Below are 24,487 nucleotides of genomic sequence, written 5' to 3' on the forward strand. Positions count from 1 at the left end.
GGACCCACACTGAGTAGAAATTAATGGCATACTCTTGCAATATGCTATCACTATCTTTGATGGGAAGCCCCCCTAAGGTCTGTCAGTGATGTGTATATAAACTATATGACACTATAGATCAGGGATGCTCAACCTGCTGACCTCCAGCTGTTGTAAAACTTCAACTCCCACCATGCCCTGCTGTAGGTTGATAGCTGTAGGCTGTTAGGGCATGCTGGGAGTTGTAGCTTTGCAACAGCTGGAGAGCCGCAGGTTGAGTGTGCCTGCTATAGATAAACCCATAATGACCTAAATGTTTTGACAAAATGCAATCAGACATAATCCACTTTCTTTTGAAGTAGGGGACTGAATAGAACCAGTTTACTAGCACACTACACATATGAGAAAGTTCTCAAGTTTCCCATTTTTACTCAGGGCCATTTGTGATGATACATGGTATCTCCATAACCAGAGACATGCCACTGATCTTATAAGTCCCTTTTTGTACCCTTTGAATGCCCTTTAAAACAAAGACTCCATGATTCTGTAGATACTGTATGTGTTTATTCAGTTACACTGATGAAAAATTGCAAATCAAGAACATGGATTTTGGATAGATAGGTTACATTTTACAGATTGTCCTTTCTGCCACAGTGCGCAAAACATTAAGCGTTCATTGCCTTCTACTAGCTGTCTTTTTACATTTTCTTAGTCCTCCATTATTAACCCCTTTAAACTTTTCTTGTTTTCCATTAAAAACAACCTTCACAGAGTGCTATAGTTAACATCAACATACATAGGGAAGCCTGGCTGCTTTAAACAGAGCACATTGGGATGCAGCATTGATGTGACCTGTGCCCTTGGCTAATAAGTGGTCACAACTCGAGTTATTGCACATTTCCTAATGAGGTTTGGTGGCCACTGGAACAGGTCATATCTGTAAATTGTCATACACCTACAGGCTACAGATTTTTTTCATGTTGGAGATCCACGACTTTACAGTTCTTCTGTTTCACCATCAGTGGGTACATTAAGTTCAATGTTGTAGTGTGTACCCTCACCAGATCCCAACCATCCAATTGGTGTCCTGTTGAATGATGGTCTGTTAATGACATTAGGATTGAAGACTGTTACAGGCTCTGGTTCTACGGGGCCAGCATCAAAATCAGGCATCTGGAAAGTCATCAGTTTTGACGCTTTCTCATACCCTCCATAAGGCATTGCTGACCTAAAATCGGTAATAACCATAAATAGTTAGATGAGACAAAGTAGACCATTTTGTTCATACCAATAACTGGGTCTATTGAAGGCATTCAGAAGAGGAACTGTTAGATCTATTCTGCTCGCGTTGAAGCAATATATACAATTAGGCTCTTTAGTATTTAACAATGAAACTCCATTTAAAGGTGACAATGTAATTCACCAAATCGGAATGATAATTCTGTATACTAGAGCTATCCCCTTTGATCACCATTAGCAGAATATACTGTATATTCAGAGTTTATAGTGCTTGTTTACTGAAATGTGACTGTTAAGTTGCAAAATTTAGCATTTTTACACCACTCACTCTAGTGCTTATCAAATGTGACTTTTAAAAGTCACAAAAACTGAATCAATCTTACTCCAGTAAAGGGATGCTGTAGAAAGTGGAGAAACATCTGAAGACACAGTTCTTAGACTAAAACGGGTTATCCGAGAGGCACCGTGATCCCGTGCAGTAGCCGCTTCTGAGATCACGTGCCATACATTGGGCACGTGATCCTAGCCTGAATCTTTTTTGGGCCTTACTACTGTATTTATTTCCTTCCAGACATGTTAAGATGTCTTTTTTTTACAGTGACCTGACAGCATGGCCTATGATATAGCCAGATGATATATTTTAGTACACAGTTCCACTATAAATGACAAATATGCCTAAAATACAATGTATTTTACAGTGTGTGTCTGAGTTAGGAAAATATTATTGTGAACCCAAGTGGGGATTGTAACTGATGTGACTGGGGGTGCGCTCTTTGTCGATCCAGGGCCTGATCCTCTTGTGATCCCATTTATTAGTTATTACTACTAATGTTTGTTGTTATACTGCCTATGGGCTTTCTGTTGGAGGTGCTTTTTAGCTGGCCCTCATTACTGCTCATATTAGTGTAGTCTTATACATCTAACAGGGATTTTTTATAGTTAAGTGGGGACTGCTTTTGCGGCATTTATGTTCCCCCTATATTAGGATCGGGCACACCCTCTATTCGGCAAATGAGCTGCTTGTCATAGCGCTTGTCTGCATTACTGCTGCTAATCTTTTTATTATTTTTATGTCTTCTGTAATGTCAATTACTTAATAAAAATTTGAGATTTTCTCATAACTACATACCTGTTAAATGATTTGTACTTGCACAAGTCAGCTTTGCTAGCAAAATCCAATAAGTTAATGTTTAAGTTTGCTGCTTGCTGTGGGTCCACTCCCAAAGCTTTGTCCCAGGGAGAAAGGTAAGTCTTAATGACAGTGATATGCTTCCCACCTTCACCTCCTGGCTGACCAGATTGTCCATCTAAAATCATACATTGAGCAAAGCAAGATAAAATGTTTTCAGTCACAAATAAAATACTTGTCATCATAACTCATTGCGTATGTGAATAGTTATTTGAGTGGCCTCCATTGACTGAGACTGCTGACGGTCAGGGGGGCTACCACATGTACAGACTGTCTGCAGTGTTAGGCAATACTAACCGCTGATGGATGGGACTAATCACATGACCCTCTATCAGTAGCCATTTTGGAACCACAATGCCCACCTGGATGTAGGAGAAACTGCTAACAAACAAGAATTGCACATATTAAACCATTGGATAGCTTTGCTGATGGTTTAATATGTAATTGTATTTACATTGTAAATGTAATGTCATAATTAATCACAGTAAATTACATCTTTCCTGGCCCTGAAAATCGCACGCCTGTGCAGCTCCTCTTAATAGTGGAGCAAGTGCAGAGGCTCTGCTTTGGGGGCAGCAACTGTTCAGATGCTACTACCTGAAAGTGTAGCGGTGCATGCGCAGTTGTTGCTCCATTGGCAGAAGCAGAGCCTCTATACTTGTGCCACTATTCCGAGCAGCTGCACACGATTATCAGGGTCATGTCAGATGTCCGACCTTGTCAATCAACAGGCAGGTAGGTGCTTCTTCACCTTTGAGGTCAGCCCCTAACAATTGAAGATCTCTTGGTAATGAGACAAATCGATTCATTACAATCTATTCACTAATCCCTACAAGTAAGTCAACCAATAGTTGGTATGAAATTAGACAAAAGTGTCTCGGCACCAGATTTATCATCCAGTCTGAGCCACTGTGATAAATCTGGGGCAGGTCTATGTTTACGCCATCTACATGGGTCTGGGGAGTGCGCCTCACCATTGAAAAACTCTTGCTAATAAGATGAATCAATTAGTTACAATTGATTCACTCATCCCTACTTACTTTGCAACAGAATTTTTACATTAGAGTTTTATTGCAATTTTAGCACAAAATGGTGCAACTTAGACCATGCCTATTCTAGCTATGCCAAGTCCCTTTTCTGTCAAAGCATACCCCGACACAGGCTAGGCACCGTGGACATTTCTAAAACTAGATGTGCTAAATTGCACTAAAAATGTGAAAATTGCTCTAAATTTTAGCGCAGTTTACAACATCTTGATGCACTCACATTATTAAATGCGGACCATTAAGCTAGCACGTTATATTGGAAGGTTTGAGCTTTAAAGAGGATTTACGGTTTGCGTCAACATCCTTTAGGCCACATTCTTTAGCCATTAAAAATGGACATACTGTCAGTTTTTCTTGGACATTTGGCATTACTCTATTTTCAACCTTTTTTTAATGGCTGCTAAAAATGGCTGAATTTCTTAACATCCCAACCACTGCAGGGCCCTTACAGTATACATAATGCCTTCCATAGTGCCCCCTGGACATCATGTGATCATGCCTGGAAGCACAAAGGTCCTTCTGCATGAAGTGAGGAGCGACTACTGTCTCTGTGCGTACAAGTGGAGGAGGTGAGTAATTTTTTTCTATTTTAACCCCTAAAAGGCCATTTTTCACTAGTGTACCTATTTTTTATGAACGTTAGACATATGCATTCCTGTCTAAACTGCAGTTAAAAACTGCCCCATCGATTTCAAAGATGGCCTTCAAAAACTGCCAAAAATAGGACAACTTTTTTTTGATGGCGCTTATCACTGGCCATTAAAAACAGCGCCTCAATTGCTTCTGAAAATGGACAGCAGTTAAAAAAATGGCCGACATTTTGTCAATGTAGCCTTAAAAATAATCACTTATGAAGGTAGCTGTAATTTTGTAATGTATTTATTTTACCTTTATTTCGCCTATCTTCCATTCTGGGCTGTGGTCACATGATCATGTTCAGGCAGCTCTCTTTTTATGCCCATGATGTTGTGCCCATGGGTGTGTCAAAGCAATAACAGGGGCAGTGATAGGGGAGTGTCTATGTGACTAGCTTGGTGGGAAGAGCTATAAACTAGCTGGCCGTTGTTAGGGACGGTGCTGGAGCTGTGGCAGGGAAGGAAGAAGTGCATCATGGGTTTGGTTGGATACAGCGACAGGAAGTGCTACATACAGGAAGTAAACCAACCAGAGTGATTTTACATGGTGAAAACGGGTCAGGAGAGTCCAAGGAACTGTAAATGCAGCTCTGAAGTATATTGTGAACTGTAACCCAAGATCTGAGCGAGGTAACTTTTACAATATAACTACAAAGTTGATTTTTATGTAGATTGATTCTATTTTGAAAATAATGTTAAGTATCTTGACTGCTTAAATATCATAACAGCATTTAATAATGCCCTGGTAATATGCCCCAGTAGCATACATCACATTCATGCGCACAATGCGAAATTGAAACGCTGGCAAATCAACCCAGCAACGTATCTGTTGGACACACATGCTGGCGAATTACCCAGTTTTGCAACCTGGAGAGGGAAAGATGGGAATAGGATGGGAGTGGTAGTTGTGTCAAGCAGTGTGTCTGCACCAAAATCTGTAGAAATATCAGCAAAATTGAATACAAATTTTGCTGCTGTGGATTTCAGCAAGATATACTGCAGGTTTCCCAGTGTGGAAAGTCCGCTGAGGACCCATAACTTATGGCCATACCCTATGGGTATGTTCACATTGTGGGTTTTTGTGATTGGTTTCAGCCTGGATTCCACACTGAAAACTGTGCGACATCCCCGCTGAAACCACCTCCCATTATTGTCAATGGGAGCTCCCGCTATTCATGTGGCTGAGGATTTTTTACATGCAGCTTTCCAGACCACACTGAGAGTACAATCACTTGGTCAGGTTTCCTTATGCAGTTTTGGAAGCCAGAATCAGGATTGGATCATAAAAGGAGAGAAAGTATAAAGGACAGATATGACTAGTTTCCAAAACTGCATCAGGAAACCTGACCGTGTGGCCATATCCTAAGAATAGACATGTTCATTCTTGGCACAGTTACCACACAAACACTCCAGAGGAAGTCTTAAGCTAAACCAAGAGCGGGATTGCAGTAATTCAAATGAAAAATCATGGCAGAAATTATGGCGGTTTCTACTATGGAATACACAGCGGATTTTGACAATGTCAAAATCCGCCATGTGGACATACCCTTAAAGAGATTTTTCTTCCATTGCAGGTCAAATGTATTCAACAATTTGTAACATACCTTTAATTCTGAAACACGTGAAATAATTACCTTTTCCTCCTGCACCATCAACACCCCCGCTGCCCAGACCTCCACTGCCACCAGTTCCTTGCTGACCTCCTGCACTACCTTTGCTCCCTGGCTTTGGTGGAGGAACTGGTGGATATTGGCCTCCATGTCCATGTTGCCCTCCAGACAGACTAGACACAAATCGTCCACTGCCTTGAAGTAATCCATAACTTCCTCCTCCAACTCCTGCTTGTCCACCGACACCTAGATGACCTCCAACAGATGGTATAAACTTCTGGAAGTGGTCCTAAAGAAGACAGAAAAAAAAATGACCATTGACTGTTCACTCTGTAAAACCTGCTTAACGCCTATCTTTCATAGATCTACTTTCACTACAATACTCAGATTGGTATGAAATGAATAAGTGTTGGTATATCACATGTAAAGAAAATGAAATAGCATTATCTCAATTATATACCTGAAGACATTTCAGCATCCATAATGTTTCCTGTAAATATGTATAATACATGATCACTGAGGTATACCATCAGATTTACTTCTAGCTATTAGCAGGGTGCTGCCAGAGCTGTCACCTCTCCTGACTCGCCAGTTTTAGTAACTACTTGCATTCCTCACATAATAACAATTCTGGAGCATCTATTCTTATGACTCTGTGTTGTACCATTCCTCTATTTTTATTCCTGGAAATCTATGAATGAATTGCTAGCAGACTGCAGTAAAGGTACAGCTGGGCGTTACCAGTTGGGCGTGTGTCCCTGCACAGTCTGAAACTGGCAGCACTGATTGAAAAGAGTCAGATGATGCAGGGACACACCCCCAACTGGCAGCTCCCAGCTGGACCTTCATTGTAGACTTTGACAATTCATTCCTAAACTTCTAGTAAAAATAACAGAGGAAAATAGTCATAAAACGCTACTAAAACACACAGGAGAGATGACAGGTCCTCTCTCAGATGGGGTGGTAAGTTTCCTCTTGAACAGACATTATTGTAAGAATGAGGTGGCCAGACAGGGTAGACAAAATGTAATCAAATGTGTACTAACAAGCTAATATTTTTAAAAGTAGAAAAAGTAGTAATGTATTCATTGAGATGAGCGATTTCAAAGATTCTAAATACTTAGGGGGCAGATTTAGCAAGTGATTTTTACCACTTTTGTGGAATAAAAAAACTCACAAATTATAGTGCACATACAGTATTTTGTATATGTAATTTGCGACTTACACTACCCTGAGGAAACATTGGCGAAACAGGACTGGCCACGTTTATTATGTGTTAAGCTAGACTATGATGCAAAGGAGAAGCAAATCTATGACTGCTCTGACTTAGAAGCAATAGAAAGTGTTTGGAGCATTTTCGTTATTATTGCATTGTATTATTTTGGACTCAAAATAATTTTTCCAATAAGACTTCATTAAAATTTTGGAGCTGCTTGTCCTCTACAGCCAGGACCTTTATACATTGTGTTGAGTGCACTGTTTCCTTTAAAGTAAAATCCGCCAGTTTCACAGCGTCTGTCTGTATTCCTTATCTCTGGTGTCCTGAGAGCTCATAAACACTTTTAAAAGTAACCTGTCACCATGAAAATGCAGTGGAATCTGCACGTTATAGAGCAGGAGGAGCTATATCGATTTTCAGCAAAACTTGTAATACATTTGTTTAAATATCTGCTCTTTCTGAGCTCAGTAGCCATGAGGGTGGTCTTACCAGTGATTGGCAGCCAGTACACTGATTAGACCTCTCACTTGGCTACTGAGCTCAGAAAGAGCAGAGATTTATTGCTTCTATCAAGTTTTGCAGAATCTTTTCCCACAAACCGGTATATATCAGTCTGCTCAGTCCCTCCTGCTCTATAACATGCTGCTTGCAGATTGCACTGCATCTTAATGGTGACAGATTATCTTTAAGCTGAATTCATATAAATTCAGCACTTCGGTTTAAAGGGATTGTCTTAATTAAAACACATATCTGACAGAGCTTAAATATATATATATATATATATATATATATATATATTTATATATATCTTTTTCCAGGTACCCTCCATTCCAGCATTGTGGCTCCAGGTGGTTTCTGTAAGACTGGCCTCCTGCAGCAGTCATGCATGCAATAATGGCATATCACTAGCAGTAGCATTCTTCCACTGTTGACCACTGAGGCCATTGATTGGCTGCAGCAGTCTCATAGCCAAGAACGGCACTGCATCTTAATGGTGACAGATTATCTTTAAGCTGAATTCATATAAATTCAGCACTTCGGTTTAAAGGGATTGTCTTAATTAAAACACATATCTGATAGAGCTTAAATATATATATATATATATATATATATATATATATATATATATATATCTTTTTCCAGGTACCCTCCATTCCAGCATTGTGGCTCCAGGTGGTTTCTGTAAGACTGGCCTCCTGCAGCAGTCATGCATGCAATAATGGCATATCACTAGCAGTAGCATTCTTCCACTGTTGACCACTGAGGCCATTGATTGGCTGCAGCAGTCTCATAGCCAAGAACGGGTCTCTCTGACTTCCATTTAGCTGGAGACAGGGACAACAGCACTGGAAAGGAGAGTGAGGGTTTTAAGATTTTTAATTACACCAGACAAAACCTTTTAGGACTGGCATACAGTTGCAAGAAAAAGTATGTGAACCCTTTGGAATTATATGGATTTCTGCACAAATTGGTCATAAAATGTAATCTGATCTTCATCTAAGTCACAACAATAGACAATCACAGTCTGCTTAAACTAATAACACACAAAGAATTTAATGTTAACATGTTTTTATTGAACACACCATGTAAACATTCACAGTGCAGGTGAAAAAAGTATGTGAACCCCCAGACTAATGACATCTCCAAGAGCTAATTGGAGTGAGATGTCAGCCAACTGGAGTCCAATCAATGAGATGAGATTGGAGGTGTTGGTTACAGCTGCCCTGCCCTATAAAAAACACACACCAGTTCTGGGTTTGCTTTACACAAGAAGCATTGCCTGATGTGAATGATGCCTCGCACAAAAGAGCTCTCAGAAGACCTACGATTAAGAATTGTTGACTTGCATAAAGCTGGAAAGGGTTATAAAAGTATCTCCAAAAGCTTTGCTGTTCATCAGTCCATGGTAAATGGAGAAAGTTCAGCACTGCTGCTACTCTCCCTAGGAGTGGCCGTCCTGTAAAGATGACTGCAAGAGCACAGCGCAGACTGCTCAATGAGGTGAAGAAGAATCCTAGAGTGTCAGCTAAAGACTTACAAAAGTCTCTGGCATATGCTAACATCCCTGTTAGCGAATCTACGATACGTAAAACACTAAACAAGAATGGATTTCATGGGAGGATACAACAGAGGAAGCCACTGCTGTCCAAAAAAACATTGCTGCATGTTTACAGTTTGCACAAGAGCACCTGGATGTTCCACAGCAGTACTGGCAAAATATTCTGTGGACAGATGAAACCAAAGTTGAGTTGTTTGGAAGAAACACACAACACTATGTGTGGAGAAAAAGAGGCACAGCACACCGGCATCAAAACCTCATCCCAACTGTGAAGTATGGTGGTGGGGGCATCATGGTTTGGGGCTGCTTTGCTGCGTCAGGGCCTGGACGAATTGCTATCATCAAAGGAAAAATGAATTCCCAAGTTCATCAAGACATTTTGCAGGAGAACTTAAGGCCATCTGTCCACCAGCCGAAGCTCAACAGAAGATGGGTGTTGCAACAGCACAACGACCCAAAGCATAGAAGTAAATCAACAATTAAGAATGGCTTAAACAGAAGAAAATACGCCTTCTGGAGTGGCCCAGTCAGAGTCCTGACCTCAACCCGATTGAGATGCTGTGGCATGAGCTCAAGAAAGCGATTCACACCAGACATCCCAAGAATATTGCTGAACTGAAACAGTTCTGTAAAGAGGAATGGTCAAGAATTACTCCTGACCGTTGTGCACGTCTGATCTGCAACTACAGGAAACGTTTGGTTGAAGTTCTTGCTGCCAAAGGAGGTTCAACCAGTTATTAAATCCAAGGGTTCACATACTTTTTCCACCTGCACTGTGAATGTTTACATGGTGTGTTCAATAAAAACATGGTAACATTTAATTATTTGTGTGTTATTAGTTTAAGCAGACTGTGATTGTCTATTGTTGTGACTTAGATGAAGATCAGATCACATTTTATGACCAATTTGTGCAGAAATCCATATCATTCCAAAGGGTTCACATACTTTTTCTTGCAACTGTACCTTAAGCTACTTTCACACCAGTTTATTTGCTGGATCCATCATGGATCAGCAAAAACGCTTCCATCATAATAATACAACCGTCTGCATCCGTTCTGCATGGATACGGTTGTATTATCTCTAAAATAGCCAAGACTGATCCGTCTCTAAAACCATTGTAAGTCAATGTGAGAACGGATCCGTTTTCTTTTGTGTCCGAGAAAACGGATCTGGCACCATTGACTTACATTGTGAGTCATGACGGGTCCGTCTCGCTCCACACCACATCGCGGACAGAAAAATGCTGCTCGCAGTGTTATTCTGTCCGCGATGGGTGCGCAGCCAAACGGAACGGAATGCATTCTGGTGCACTCCATTTCGTTCAGTTCAGTTTTGTCCCCATGGACAATGAATGGGGACATAATGGAAGCGTTTTCCCCTGTGATTGAGATCGTATGACGGATCTCAATAGCGGAAAGGGAAAGCACAGATGTGAAATTAGCCTTATATATCTTTGCATTTATGAGCTGCTCCTGCATGTTTGTCTGCTTGCATATATCTATTGTATGCAGTATTTTATACAGGGTTTATACAATGCACTGCAGTACAGTTAGATGATTGCTTTTTGTGTAATTGACCTATAAACCAGTATTTTGTCACACAGTGCATGCTCTACAGAGAAAATCTGTACACCAGCTCCTACAACAGCTGTTCGAAAGGCTAAATATAGAGAGAAATGTAAGAAGTAAAAACCAGGAGACTCACTGGGATTATATAACCCCTTATGCTTGGAGGCTTCAGCAGCAGAGCAGACCTTACCAAAACAGATAAGGAAACGTTCCCTGGGGAAATAGCACCAGCATGTAGCACCAGCAATGTTATTTAGTCTAAATGTGCCAAAACGTCTGAATATTTTGTATAATAAAACTTAATAATGTAAATAAAATAAACCAAAACAAAATGGTATCATGAGCATCACTGGCTTCAGGGTGACGTTAGAGGGGTGTTCCCCTGCACAGTCTGAGAATGTCCGCATTGACTGGATAGTGTCAGTGTGTAGAGACACCACCCCAACTGTTAACACCTAGTTGTCAATTTATGCATAAATATCTAGGGGGAATAACATAGCACAAGATAGAGTTCAAATAAAAGCTTATCCAGGATATTATTCATGAACATACAGATATTTACTGAAACCAAGTCTGGAGAGCTGATGGATCCTCCTTTTTTTTTGACTGGGGATGATTGAGGATGCCATATGTGTTTCTATTTCTACCATGCTGTTGAACTATCCCTGAAAGCATTGCTGAGGCTCTTCTAAATGTTACTGTCTCTCGGCAACAGATGCCCGTAAAGTTAGACAACCCTCAAAGTAGCACCTTGTGGTCATGGACTAAAACTTATCAAAACAAAATACCATTGCCTAAAATGATCTGTGAGTACTATCACTGCTCTGCCACATCTGAGAGCCACCAATTATTGACAATGTTTGGCTATTTTCTCAAACATGGCTGCTAGCAATCACATAGCTACATAGTTAATACGGTTGAAAAAAGTCCCTCAAGTTCAACCAAGGGATAGGTGGGGACGTGAATCCCAGAAGCAAGTGAGATTTCTACACAGCAGTTAAATTAAATGTGTTCTGAAAGGCCCATAAAAGTGCTTACAATCTTGGTTTCGTCAGACCACAGAATCTTGTTTCTTACAGTCTGAGAGTACTTTAGGTGCTTTTTTTTTTTAGGTAGGTGGACCTTCATGTATCTTTTTATTGAATAGAGGCTTTCTTCTAGCCACTTTGCCATAAAACCCAAATTGGTGGAGTGCTGCAATAATAGTTGACCTTTTGGAAGTGTCTTCCATCTGCACACAGGATATTTAGAGCTCAGCCAGAGTGGCCATTGGGTTCTTGGTCACCCCTCTTGCAAAGGCCCTTCTCCCCCTATTACTAAGTTGGGGCAGGTAGGTCTAGGAAAAGTCCAGGTTGTTCAAAACATTTTCCATTTAAGAATCATGGAGGCCACTGTGCTTTTGGGATGGTTCAGTGGAGCAAACATTTTCTTGTACCCATCTCCAGATCTGTCTCTGTCTGCTCTATAGGCAGTTCTTACCTCCTCATGGCTTGGTTTTTGCTCTGCTATATCTTCAGCCACGAAACCTTACAAAGACAGGGGCCCTGGAAATCTGTGACTGAGTTCTGCCTCGGCTCTGCAGCACTGGCGGATCCAGGGGACAGCGATACAGATGACTGTGCTGAGGCAGGGGAGGGAGAGGCATGTCCCTTTCCCTTCCTCTAATAGGCTGCAGGCACTAAGCCGGCGCAGGCGGCGCGATGACGTCATTGCGCCGCCTGAGCCGTACAGCGCCGACCACAGGCCGGAAGAGGTAAGTATAAGTGTTTATTTTTTTTGTGTACAGTACTGGTGGCTACTGGCACATAATGGAGGTCTCTGGCTACTGGCACATAATGGGGGTCTCTGGCTACTGGCACATAATGGGGGTCTCTGGCTACTGGCACATAATGGGGGTCTCTGGCCCCTGGCACATAATGGGGGCTGTCATTACTGGCACAAGGGGAGGCTGTCATTACTGGCACATGATGGGGTGGCTGTTATTACTGGCACATGATGGGGTGGCTGTTATTACTGGCACATGATGAGGGGGCTGTTATTACTGGCACATTATTGGGGGCACTATAGGGGCATCTACTGAGGCCACAAAGAAGGGGTGTTTTATATGGGGGGCTCTGTACAGTAGAATTTTATACTGGGACACATTATGGTGGGTCTATGAGGAAGGGGGGAGAGGAATACTATGGGTTCATCTACGGGGGGCACTAAGAAGGGGTATTTTATACTTGTAAATTATGGGGGACACTGAGGGCATCTACTGGGGCACTATATATGGGGCATTTTATACTGGTACATTATGGGGGCACTGGGAGGTAGGGGGAGAGGAGCACTATGGAGGCATTTACTGGGGGCACTATATAGGGGTATTTTATACTGGCACACTATGGGGGCACTATGGGGACATTAGCTCAACTGGGGGCATTACAAGGGGGTATTTTTTGCACTGTCACATTATAAAGAGAATTATTTCTACTGGGGGGCATTATGGTGGGCTTTATTACTCCCACATTGTATGACCCCCTAGTAGCAGCACTATCCTCTCCCTGCTCTGCTATTGCTCTGCCCCTTCTCCAAATCCTTATTATGAAATCTTTCTCATTAGGATAAAACACAACATCAGCTCCGCTGAACCCCCCGGCCAAGTGTTGAAGTGGTATCCGAGATCCCCAAGGGCCAAGCCAAGTAATTGTAAGTTTTCATGTGAAATATGTTTAAGTTATACACATATAGCATCCACTGTGCCACACAATATACAGTATACCGCTATACTGTTTAGTCTGTTCTATAAGCACCATTGTTTTTTGGCGGCGGACAGAAAATAATCTGGAAGTGCCTCTCCCGAGACCAGGCTCTGGATCTGCCACTGCACAGCTCATGCGTTATTATACTTTGTGATAAGGAATATGCCCCTCCCCTTCATTACATTCTCAGAAACAAGCAGAGCATGGATGTCGTCAATAAAATGATGCCCCCCCCCCCCTGGAAAAATTTCTGCGGACGCCCATGGACAGGGGTGTATCTTTCCAAATCATGTTCAATCAGCCGAATTTTCCCCAGGCGGACTCCAATCAAGTTGTAGCAACAACTCATAGATCAGGAGAAATGGAAAACAAAGGGTCTGAATACTGCAAAATTTTTGTTTTTTCTTTTTAACTATTTTTATTTTTTATTTTAGCAAAAAGATGCAACATAAAAAATTAGAAAAAAGTGAACGGGTATGAAGACTTTCCTAATGCACTGATTTTGTAGTTCTCCTTGTGTTTGTGCAGGTTTCCTACAACACCCCAAAGACATAATGATAAGGAATCTAGATTGTGAGCCCCACTGGTTATGGTGAATGACAATGTCTGTAAAGTGCTGGGGAATATGTTAGTGCTATATAAATAAGTAAAAAAAATGGTTGATGTCTGGTTACCCTTTCTTTCCAGGGCTAAAAGGCATAAAAGGCCAAATAACTCAAAAAATATATGGCAAGGCAATGTTTCCCAAAGTAGGTGCATTGGAATCCGTGGTGCAGGGTTTTCTGAAGGTTTAATGGACTCTTACCTAATAATAGCTGCAATCTATTTAAAAAGATATTTCCCTTTAAGAATCCCACTGTCAGGCAGCTCAATTACAGGACGAACAGTCTATTTCACGGATTCCCATCTCCCCATCTGAAAAATTGAGAGCTTCTTGTATAACAACATAACTTGGCCCACTCACGTACCATATCAAGATATTGATTTAGACGACAAAGGACTGGAAAAAAGTTGAGCTTAAAGGGGTTTTGTTGGGATTCAATATTGATGGCTCATCCTCATGATAAATGATCAATATCTGATCGATGGGTGGTCAGACTCACGTTACCCCTACTAAGCTGTTTTCAAGAGACCACAACCCTCTGGTGAATGCTGCAGCCGTTTCTCACCATACCAAGAACAGCACTGCACTTTGTACATCATCTGTGCTTGGCATTGCAGCCCATGCCTATTCACTTCAATAGGAATGAACTCCGTCTAGGCCATGTGACCAATATACGTGACGTCAGTGGCCTAGGAAGAGCCTGTGGTTCTGACCAGAGCAGCTGATCGGTGGACGTGCTTAGAGTGGGACCCACACCAATCAGATATTGATGATCATCAGTATTGTACTCATGGGAACCCCATGTTTAAAGGGGTTCTGCACTTTGTTTAAACTGATGATCTATCCTCTGGATAGATCATCAGCATCTGATCGGCGGGGGTCCGAAAACCGGGACCCCTGCCGATGAGCTGTTTGAGAAGGCAGCGGCGCTGCAGCAGCACCGCGGCCTTCTCACTGTTTACCGCTGGCTCAGTGACATCACGACTAGTATCAACTTGCCTGGGCGCGGCTAAGCTCTGTTTACTTGAATGGCGCTTAGCCCCGCCCAGGCAAGTTAATACTAGTCGTGACGTCACTGGGCCGGCGGTAAACAGTGAGAAGGCCGCGGCGCTGCTGGAGCACCGCTGCCTTCTCAAACAGCTGATCGACAGGGGTCCCGGGTGTCGGACCCCCGCCGATCAGATGCTGATGATCTATCCAGAGGATAGATCATCAGTTTAAACAAAGTACAGAACCCCTTTAAAACAATCTCTGGGGCTTGCCAAATTGAAGATGTTGAATAAAAGCTTGTACCAAGCTGTTCAGATGTTCTGTTTCCTGCGGCATGCAAGTGGCTGCATAAGTTTGCTCTGCTGAGGTCACTGAATTGCCTCTATTTTATACCAATTTCATTTTCTGTGATGGTGACCTATACATATTATGCAGAAAGATAGGTTAGGGTTCCTTGTGGGGTCTCTAACTGCAGTAGTAAAAATCAATAAGGATGCAGTAGTATATACTGACTTTGCATCCCTTTTGATAGCATAGTTGAAAAAATTTTGACATCTATTTGGCCTAAATTGTGTACTGAATCGTATCTGGATTTAGACTATGAAATATTTGCATGTAAGATAAAGTGGAATTATGGTACTTTACGTGAGATACAAGTCAAAGTTCTTACAAGGAAATACATCAAATTTTTGAAGAGCGGTATAAAGAAAAAAAAAAAAGGCTTTCCCAGAGACTAACCATGCTATAAAAAATAACTTATGCTCAGCCTTACCTATCCCTCTCTGCCGTTCCGGTGGTGGATGGATCCCCGCTGTGCTCCCCTTCCTGCTCCTGTCTCTTGACATAGCTGGAAATGGCTGTGAATGCCACTCTGCCAGCCTCTGCCTGCAGTGATGACCCGCCTCAGTCAGTTGGCTGTAAGTGCCGCTCAGCCAACTGGCATCAACTTTACTACAGTATCATGACAAGAGCAGGAAGTAGAGCCACAGTGGGGACACTGGCACTGTCGGAATAGCAGCAGTGAGGGATCAGTGAGGTGAGCTTGGTATTTTCTTTACAGCATGTGCAGTTCTGAGACAGCTTTTTTCTTGCTCTGGAATACCCCTTTAAAGCTCTTGTGCTTTGATGCAATGGTATAGTGTTGCTGAATATAAATCATACCACCCAACTTTTGGCCAGTCAAAGAGGGACACTTACCACTCATTGTGAAAGATTCAAACACTGACTGTGGTAGGTCATGGCTGCAGCCAGTGATTGGCTGAGCAGCATTCACAGCCATTTCCTGCCATGTTGAGACAGTAGCAAGAAGTAAGGCGCATCAAAGTCCCATTACTATCATAACTGCAACACCAGAGAATTGGTACGTTGGGTATAAGTTCTTTTTTTTTTTTTTTTTTTTTTTTTCAGTATGTGCAGGCCCTGTGCTGGAATACCCCTTTAAAAAATCATCTAATATAGACATTTTAAGGTGCAAATTTTCCCAAATAATGAAAAAATATATATAAGTTGAGGCATAATGTACAGGTAGGAACCAGACAGATTGTTTCTGGAGCAGTTTAGCAAGTTTATTAATGTACGTTTATTACCTAGGTCGAAAAGAGGGACATTTAAGTAGCAAAGAGAGACTCAGGTCAAAAAGAGGGTCATTTGGGAAGCATGTATAACTATAAGCCAGTTGTCATGTTCTAGCGAGGGTCCTTCCGACACCTAGAACATATCTTAGGCAAACACAAGGCAAGCAATAAGACAATATAGCAAGGACTAAAACAATACTTTATTTACAGAGATACAGACATGGCAGGAAACTGGACAAGCAGGTAAGGTACCGGTGGCAGGTAATACCACTGGACCAATTGCACCAGTTTGACTTGGGGCCAAACCCAAAGGGTGGAAACTCAGTGAGCCCCATTCTTCACAGAGCCCCTATTGGTGGGGATGAACTTAGCCGAGGTCTCACTGGTTGCACCTCCAGGATGGTCCTGATGCACTTGGCCACCTACCTGTAGAGACAGACATTGGTGCAGGCACCAGAGGTCCAGACAGACATGGGACAAACTGGAACCCAGGCAAACAAACAGGAACCCAGAAAAACTCAGGACAGAAAAAAACTGAAAACAAGACAGATGCCTGGACCCCATGCAGAATGGATGCATGGCATTCACAGGCAGAGCTGCACAGACAGGCAGACAAGCAGATGCCTGGACCCCATGTGGAATGGATGCATGGCGGTCACAGGCAAAGCCGGACAGACTGGCAGACAAGCAGAGGCCTGGGCCCCATGTGTAACAGATGTATGGCGGTCAGAGACAGAACAGCATACATAGATTAGATGTCCTCCCTCCGAAGATCTCAGGAGCCCTCTCCACGAAGGCATAGACTCGGACTACCAGATGCCTGTTCCCCATGCAGAGTTAGTCCATGGGCGAACAGACAGAGCTACACAACCAGACATAGATATAAATGTGAAGAAACAACAAGCAGGGACCAAGACAAGGTGACCTTGATATCTCACTAGGTGACCACAGACAGGGCAGATGGAATAATCCCAGGTCAGGTGCATAGCTCCTGCACCCTGCAAAGCTGGAGACAGACTGACCCAAACCCACAGCTCACAGGATAATAAAGATAAAGAGCAGGATAACAAGGTCATCTGACACCTAGCAGACACACCCTGACCAGACCTTTAACCCGACAAGAACCAGACAAACAGGGAGCGGAGCATAAATATACAAAGAGCAGTTCACACACAGGCTGCCACAACTACACATAGCCCATGGCAACCAGCCTCCAAGGAATCCACTGTAGCCAGTACACCATAGCTACAAACATGAGCAACACGAAAACCCGTGTCACAGTGAACCACACTGTAACACCAACACCTCATCTGCAGACAGCTGTCACCCTAAAACACCTGTCTGTGGATGAGGTACTGGCTTATTTATTATCCAAGTCATGTCTCAAGGCCTAGTTAAAGGGTTGAACATTGACTTACAGGATAGCTGCCTTACATCTGGTGGTATTAGAGGCAGAGCTTGTTAGGAGCTCATTTGCTTCCCTTTCTTCCCAGAATTCCAGAGGAGCGTGTATGGCCTATAAGCCTCCTCACGCCAATTAAGGCGCTCTCTCCAAGGAGAGATAGTACCCCCCAAATCCTGAGCTTCAGGAAATCACAGATAAGGGATTCCATGACGGGATTCAATGTAACTCAATGTAAAGACAACATTCTGTTGCTCTCGGCCTTTTGGCTAAGATCAAGTGTAGCATCTGTTCTTGTCAGTTCTGGAGGTAGGCCAGACCTCTAGAATGTAGGGCAGAGAACCACACAGCATCCATAGGGTGTACGGCTTGGGCCATTAGTGCCCTATGCTAGGTGACTAAGGGCTCTGCTGGATCTGAGCCAGGGGCTGAGATGTTTGAAAGCCTGAGGTGCAGAAGTGCCCCAGGAGTGGTGTCCCTGGGGTGACTTAACTCACTGGGGGTGGGAGCCCACTGAGTGATGGCACATTTGCACATACTTCACTTTCTCACATTTTGAGCGCACACCCCTCTACTCTTTGCCCGACCGCCAGGCCTGGCGTAAGGAGAAGGAATTTTTATAATTCCGGCTGGATGTCTGGGCTGAGCTTCAGCACTCATCCACTATTTAAGTTTTTGTTCACTGTGTGTTCACTTTCCACGTTTGTTTGTCACTAGGATTTCTTGGGTTGCGGTGCCCTTATGGGTACCCCTTTGAGGTCTAGGGGAGATGCGTGTGGCCATCCCGGTTCCCCCCCCCCCCCCCCCTGCAAAATCCCTTTGGGCTCTCCCTTCAGGGAGAGTCCAGCCTAGTAGTTGAAGCTCTGTGCCGACACCTTGGGTGGCAGCCTAGCTGGAAGCCAGAGCACAGACTTGGCATACCCTCGGCTTTGGCTGGGGGTTGCTTGTTTTGTCTCGGTCCCTTGCGGGAGCCTTCTGGCCCGGAGGAACTGAGAAAGGTTTATGGGGGGCCCTTCTCCTTTGGGAGAGGGCCTGCGATGGACCGTAACCTAGTGCACGTTTTTTGTGTGGCACACTGCACGATTTTGTTGCACAGGTGTAGAAAGCGAAAAAGCAACAACATTCTGTTGCTCTGCAAATACACAGATTACTAAGTTTTGCTGGGGGCTGAAAATTTGTAATACAGATGAAAAAGTGAAGATGATAAATGAAGATGATAAAGTGAAAAAATAATATTTAGCTCAAAATAACTACAATGCAAAACCAAAAAAATTTGCCCTGAAGATGTCCATAGCCTTTAACCATACGTCCCAGTGTTAGTCCTGCGCTAAACCTAAACAGTGAGGGACCTTTACCTATAGTAATATGATGAGTGATTCAAATCACATATGGGAGGGAGCATTCTCCACTCTGTGATGTGTCTTACATCTCCTACCAGAACAAATGGTATCTCAGGAATAATACTTTGCGGATGGCAACATGCAATCTGAACAATTAGTGTGTCATGAAAAAAGATATAAAGGATCAAAATTAGTAAAGCAATCAATAGCCATAAAAATCAGTTAGGGTCCATTCACACATCCGCAACTGTTTTGCTGTCCCGCAAAAACACGGCCACCAGTCATGTGCATTCCGCATTTTGGGGACCGCACATGGCCGGCACTATAATAGAAATGCCTTTTCTTGTCCGTGTCTCCGGACAAGAATAGGACATGTTCTATTTTTTTGCTGGGCCGCGGAATGGAAGTGCGGATGCGGACAGCACACTGTGTGCTGTCTGCATCTTTTGCGGCCCCATTGAAAATGAATGGGTCTGCACCCGTTCCGCAAAATTGCGGAATGGATGCGGACCCATTTTGCGGACATGTGAATGGACCCTTAATGTGAAACAAAAATAAAAAAGTGAATGAAAGGAAATCCCTATAAAATTATCCCTTTAGGGTCCATTCACACGTCCACATGAATGGGTCCGCATCCGTTCTGCAATTTTGCGGAACGGGTGCGGACCCATTCATTTTCAATGGGACCGGAAAAGTAATAGTAAGAATATATACATAATTCATATAACCACAGATATATAGGTGAAATTAGATAAAAATTAGAATATTGTGCAAAAGTCCATTTATTTGAGTAATGCAAATTAAAAGGAATTCTATTAATGCAGCTTAAAATTAGAATTTTGTGAAAAAGTTCAATATTCTAGGCTCAGTGTCACACTCTAGTCAGCTAATTAATCCATATCCCCTGAGCAAAGGTACCTCCAAATTGTGACTTTGGGGTTTCAGAAGCTATAAGCCATAATCATCCAAATTATAACAAATAAAGGCTTGAAATATCTCGCTTTGCATGTAATGAGTCTATCTCATATGTTAGTTTCACCTTTTACGTTGCATTACTGAAATAAATTAACTTTGCACGATATTCAAATTTTTCGAGTTTCACCTGTAAATATCTAACTAGTCTGTGCAAGCAATATAAATATATTTTAAAGCTCCTTTTATTTACAGTGTATGTCCACACTTTATAAATATAATGTATATGTATTGAATATTTATTTATAAAAGGTGCTATTGATTTTTTGATCTTTAGTGTAGAACTTCCCTAATTTGTGTCTGATAATGTAGGAATGTAATACTTAGGTACTTCCTTTATTTGTATTTTTTATTTTTTTTTGGGAGTACAGGTACAGTATGTGGTTCAAATTCAAAGGTTCAAATTCACCTTAGATCAGAGGTGTACAACATGCCACTCGGGTGCCAGATGCAGCCCGCTATGCCTTTCTATGTGGCCCCCGCCCCCAACAATCTACACACAGAAAAGCATGTTTGTGTGGCAACTCAAGTGTAGTTTCCATGTCAAAAAGAAGTTGAGTAGCCCACAGGGATAGGCAAATACTGTTGGTACACTTTGTATCCATCTTTGGGACCCCATATAATAGGGGAATGGGTCCATTGAAATAGGTATATGAATAAGAGGTGGATGTCTATGTATGTGGCTCTCACCATTGTAGTTTATAGTAATATAATAATCTAGGAGTTTTTGTTAGCAGCTCCTTAACCCCCCTGAAGAAGCCGCATCTCGCGGTGAAACATGTCGGGGGAGCTGCATCAATAGTTTTTAAATGTTTATGGCAGGGCAAAAAAAGATCACTGAACGGCGATCTGCAGACGCCGCATAGATACTTATACTATAGGGTTAGCTAATAGGTATAAGTGCGGGCGGTAGGAGCCGCTACGAGTGTTAGTTAAATATCGCACTTGGTCTAATAAAGCACTTAAGGTAGGATATCAATCCCCCCCAAACGATAGCTGCAAGGTGTCTGATGTCGGCTGACATTACAGACAAGCAACACGCATGAGATAACGTAGATCTCAGCTTACCCATAAGACAAGCAGTGGGTGTCAAGCCTACAGCCCCCTAATAATTGCCCTGCATATTGAGTTTTAAATGTATATGTTTTTTGTGGCTATATTGGTTATTAAAAGAGAAATAAAAGTTACATTTTAATAAAAATTAGAGAAAAGGCCGGAAACAGGAATTATAGTCCCAAGACTATTGAAACCGCACTCTTGACCTCCTGGGTCCAGTGGATCATTTGTAAATATTAACCCATACACATGCACGCTACTTAGGCCAGTATATTGTTGTTTTCAATTGGGAAAGGGGAATAATCCTACTTCACACAGAAACAATCGATCCTTCTTCCCTAACATCTAAGGTCAGGACATGCCTCTAACATATATTAAGTTATCAGTCTTGCATTGTTGGCAACAGTCCTAAATTTGCAGGGACTGTCTTTAGTTTTTAAAAAATAGTCCGTGCAAATTTGGGCTGTTCTGGGACAAAATGGGTAAGTCCCGACGTACTAATTACAATTTTAGTAAGTATGATTCTGCCGAAATCACCAGGTTCAGCAGTTTACATCCAGGGGCTGTCTGTCCGAAAACCCCACCAGAAAAATCCTCTGTGGGCTGCCTGAGCCAGCAATACCCTCCTCAAAGCCACCAGATGGTGGCTGAAAAGGTCTGGTTGTTGGCTCCTGAATACTGCAGTGGGGCATGGCTCCTTGCCTAACCATTCACCCTTGTAGTCCACAGGTCACTAGTCCTGAAACCTATGTGTGTATCAACAGTGCAGGCAGTCACAAAGCAACAACATCTTCATGATAACCTGTGCCGGGGCATAGGTGGCACTATGATCTCATCACGACTGCATGTGAGAGGATACAAGCATCTCAGGTCTCAGGCTGGAAGGGGCCTTTGCACCACAGATGTAGCATGGAATGGGAGTCAGGTGAATGTTAGGTTTTTCTTCTTTTCTAATCTGGACCACTTTGGGGTAACATACTACTGGGGGCATTTTAATTACTAGCCAAGGAGTTTTTGTTGAGAAGGTGGGGAGTATGACGTAAATGTAAGAAACAAAAGTTGCTTGAAGAAGCCATCATAGCAGCCTGGGCTGAATATAAAAGTTCAGGAGAGAGAGTGTCTACAATCAGATAAGACGTTACTGGATGTAATAGGTATGTAGTGCTGTATTCTCCTATATGTTTGATAGTGCAGCCTGAAAGACTAGGCAGCACAATGAGGGTAGGGCTAGCTTGGTGCTGTGGCTTGCATCTCACCTTCTCAGCCTCCTTCATCATAATTAGGCTACTTTCACACTCGTCATGGATCTTCACAAATGCTTCAGTTCAGATAATACCACCGCATTCATCCGTTCAGAACGGATCCATTTGTATTATCTGTAACATGGCCAAAATGGATCCATCTTGAACACCATTGAAAGTCAATGGGAGACGGATCCGTTTTTTATTGTGCCATATTGTGTCAGTAAAAACGGATCCGTCCCCATTGACTTACATTGTGTGTCAGGACGGATCCATTTGCCTCCGCATCTTGAGACGGACACCAAAACGCTGCAAGCAGCGTTTTAATGTCCGCCTCCAGAGTGGAATGGAGGCGGAACGGAGGCAAACTGAGCCAAACTGATGCATTCTGAGCGGATCCTTATCCATTCAGAATGCATTAAGGGCAAAACTGATCAGTTTTGGACAGCTTGTGAGAGCCCTGAATGGATCTCACAAACGGAAACCAAAACGCCAGTGTGAAAGTAGCCTTAGTGACAACTGGAGAAGGACAGAACATGATAGCTAGTGCTGGCCACCACAGAGGGGCAGTTTCTGGAGAGGTATTTTGTGGTGCTGCTTGGGTGTATTTTGTTAATCCAATAGTTTTATGCTGCATTATGGTATTGCTGACCCTTCCTACTTTTATTGGCCCTGCCTTCTGCCAGTTTGTACCCACTTACAAAACTGGCCACTTTTAGTTTTTTTCCAGGGCCACTTTAGAAATTGGATTGGGAACTTAAAGTGTATGAGGACCTTGTCAGTTTAACATCCACAGATTACTGCTTCCTGATAAAAGCAAATCAGTCTAATTTTAAATGTAGTTTTCTCTCTAACTGCAGAATATATAGCAGTACGAAAATTAATATGTAAGGCCTGTTTCACAATGGCATTAATGGTTCCAGCCGGTCAGCAGCCTGCCAGTTCCGTAACTACTGTGTGCAGCCGTGCGCTGACGGAAGTCCGTCCAGCCCCATTCACTATAATGGAGACTGGCGGAGATCCGGCAGCAGCACACAGTAGTTACGGATCCAGCAGGCTGTTCCCCTGCCGGAACCATTAACACCTGTGTGAAACAGGCCTAACAGAAAGTTCTTTCAAATGCAATATAGTCAAGGTTTTTTGAAACTGTGGAAAGTTGTGGATGTTACATGAAAGTGGATTTTTAAGTTTAGCGCTCCTTTAAACTATAAAATGAGATTTCATCCATCTGCTGGCCAGTGTTTCTTATACACTTTGTGCTCTTTACCTGGTTATTATTGAAATTTCAGCTTGAATGTGAGAATTTCCATCTGCATCTTTCTAATTCATTCCATATGTCCCAATGTAAATAGTTAAATCCAGGACAATGGTACTACAATGTGAGGATGACCAGCATGTCTGTTTTTGATAATTTAATAATTAAGTCTTCATCAACTTACCAATGAATTGTCGGTGAACACATCAGGGTTGTTCTCATAGATGAATTTTTCCACTCGCTTTTGACGAAGTTTAAACATCTTGGAGCCTTTATTGCTTAATAAAGATAGCTCCTCCAGCATAATATCTCTTGGAACGCTGATCTTCGTCCCTAAATTTAGTCTGGAGATATCCCGCTCTCCTTCTCCTGATGCTAAAACAATAACAGTAATATGTTAAATACGTATTGCCTTGTTCCATTAATGCTACCTCCTCTTTGTGCTGTACTATATAATGCCCTAATAATGGATCATACAGTGCTGCAAGGTGTCCACATTTTACTGCCTAATTAATAAACTAGGTAAGAGTGGAAGAGGGTGCAAACTCTGGATCTCATGCCGAAGCCATTATGAGCCAGTGCACAAATATTAAATCCCTAAGGCCTGCCCTAAATGGACCATTATTAATGGATTATAATAGTTTAATGAGGCTTTAACAAAGCTAAACTGCTGGCATCAGTAGGTAAGGGCTTGGGAAAGTAGTACAAACATGCATCTTGTGGTGCTTTTTTTAATCAGGAGTGGTGTGAATATGAAGTTTTATTCTG

At 42.5% G+C, this 24,487-nt stretch overlaps 1 protein-coding gene, 1 long non-coding RNA gene and 1 pseudogene across 2 annotated transcripts in view; 1 reads left to right on the forward strand and 2 right to left on the reverse strand.

Annotated features, from left to right (window-relative positions):
* Positions 1-521: 521 nt before the first annotated feature.
* The window catches only part of MYOZ1 (myozenin 1), a 47,819-nt gene continuing 23,853 nt past the window's right edge, over positions 522-24,487 (reverse strand). Inside the window, exons 3-6 of the mRNA XM_040437544.1 lie at positions 23,904-24,094; positions 5,723-5,987; positions 2,348-2,525; positions 522-1,207 (exon numbers count right to left, since the gene is read on the reverse strand). Of these exons, the coding sequence (XP_040293478.1) occupies positions 976-1,207; positions 2,348-2,525; positions 5,723-5,987; positions 23,904-24,094 (866 nt within the window). The 3' untranslated portion in view covers positions 522-975. The remainder of the gene's footprint in view (positions 1,208-2,347; positions 2,526-5,722; positions 5,988-23,903; positions 24,095-24,487) is intronic.
* On the forward strand, positions 18,111-18,220 carry LOC121006595 (annotated as a pseudogene).
* LOC121005036 lies at positions 21,107-22,683 on the reverse strand. Its single transcript, XR_005779856.1, has 3 exons — positions 22,520-22,683; positions 21,220-21,225; positions 21,107-21,117 (listed from the first exon to the last, which is right to left on the reverse strand). It is a non-coding gene; the product is annotated as an uncharacterized LOC121005036 (long non-coding RNA).

Source organism: Bufo bufo, chromosome 6 (genome assembly GCF_905171765.1).
Source record: "Bufo bufo chromosome 6, aBufBuf1.1, whole genome shotgun sequence".
NCBI classification, from domain to species: domain Eukaryota; kingdom Metazoa; phylum Chordata; class Amphibia; order Anura; family Bufonidae; genus Bufo; species Bufo bufo.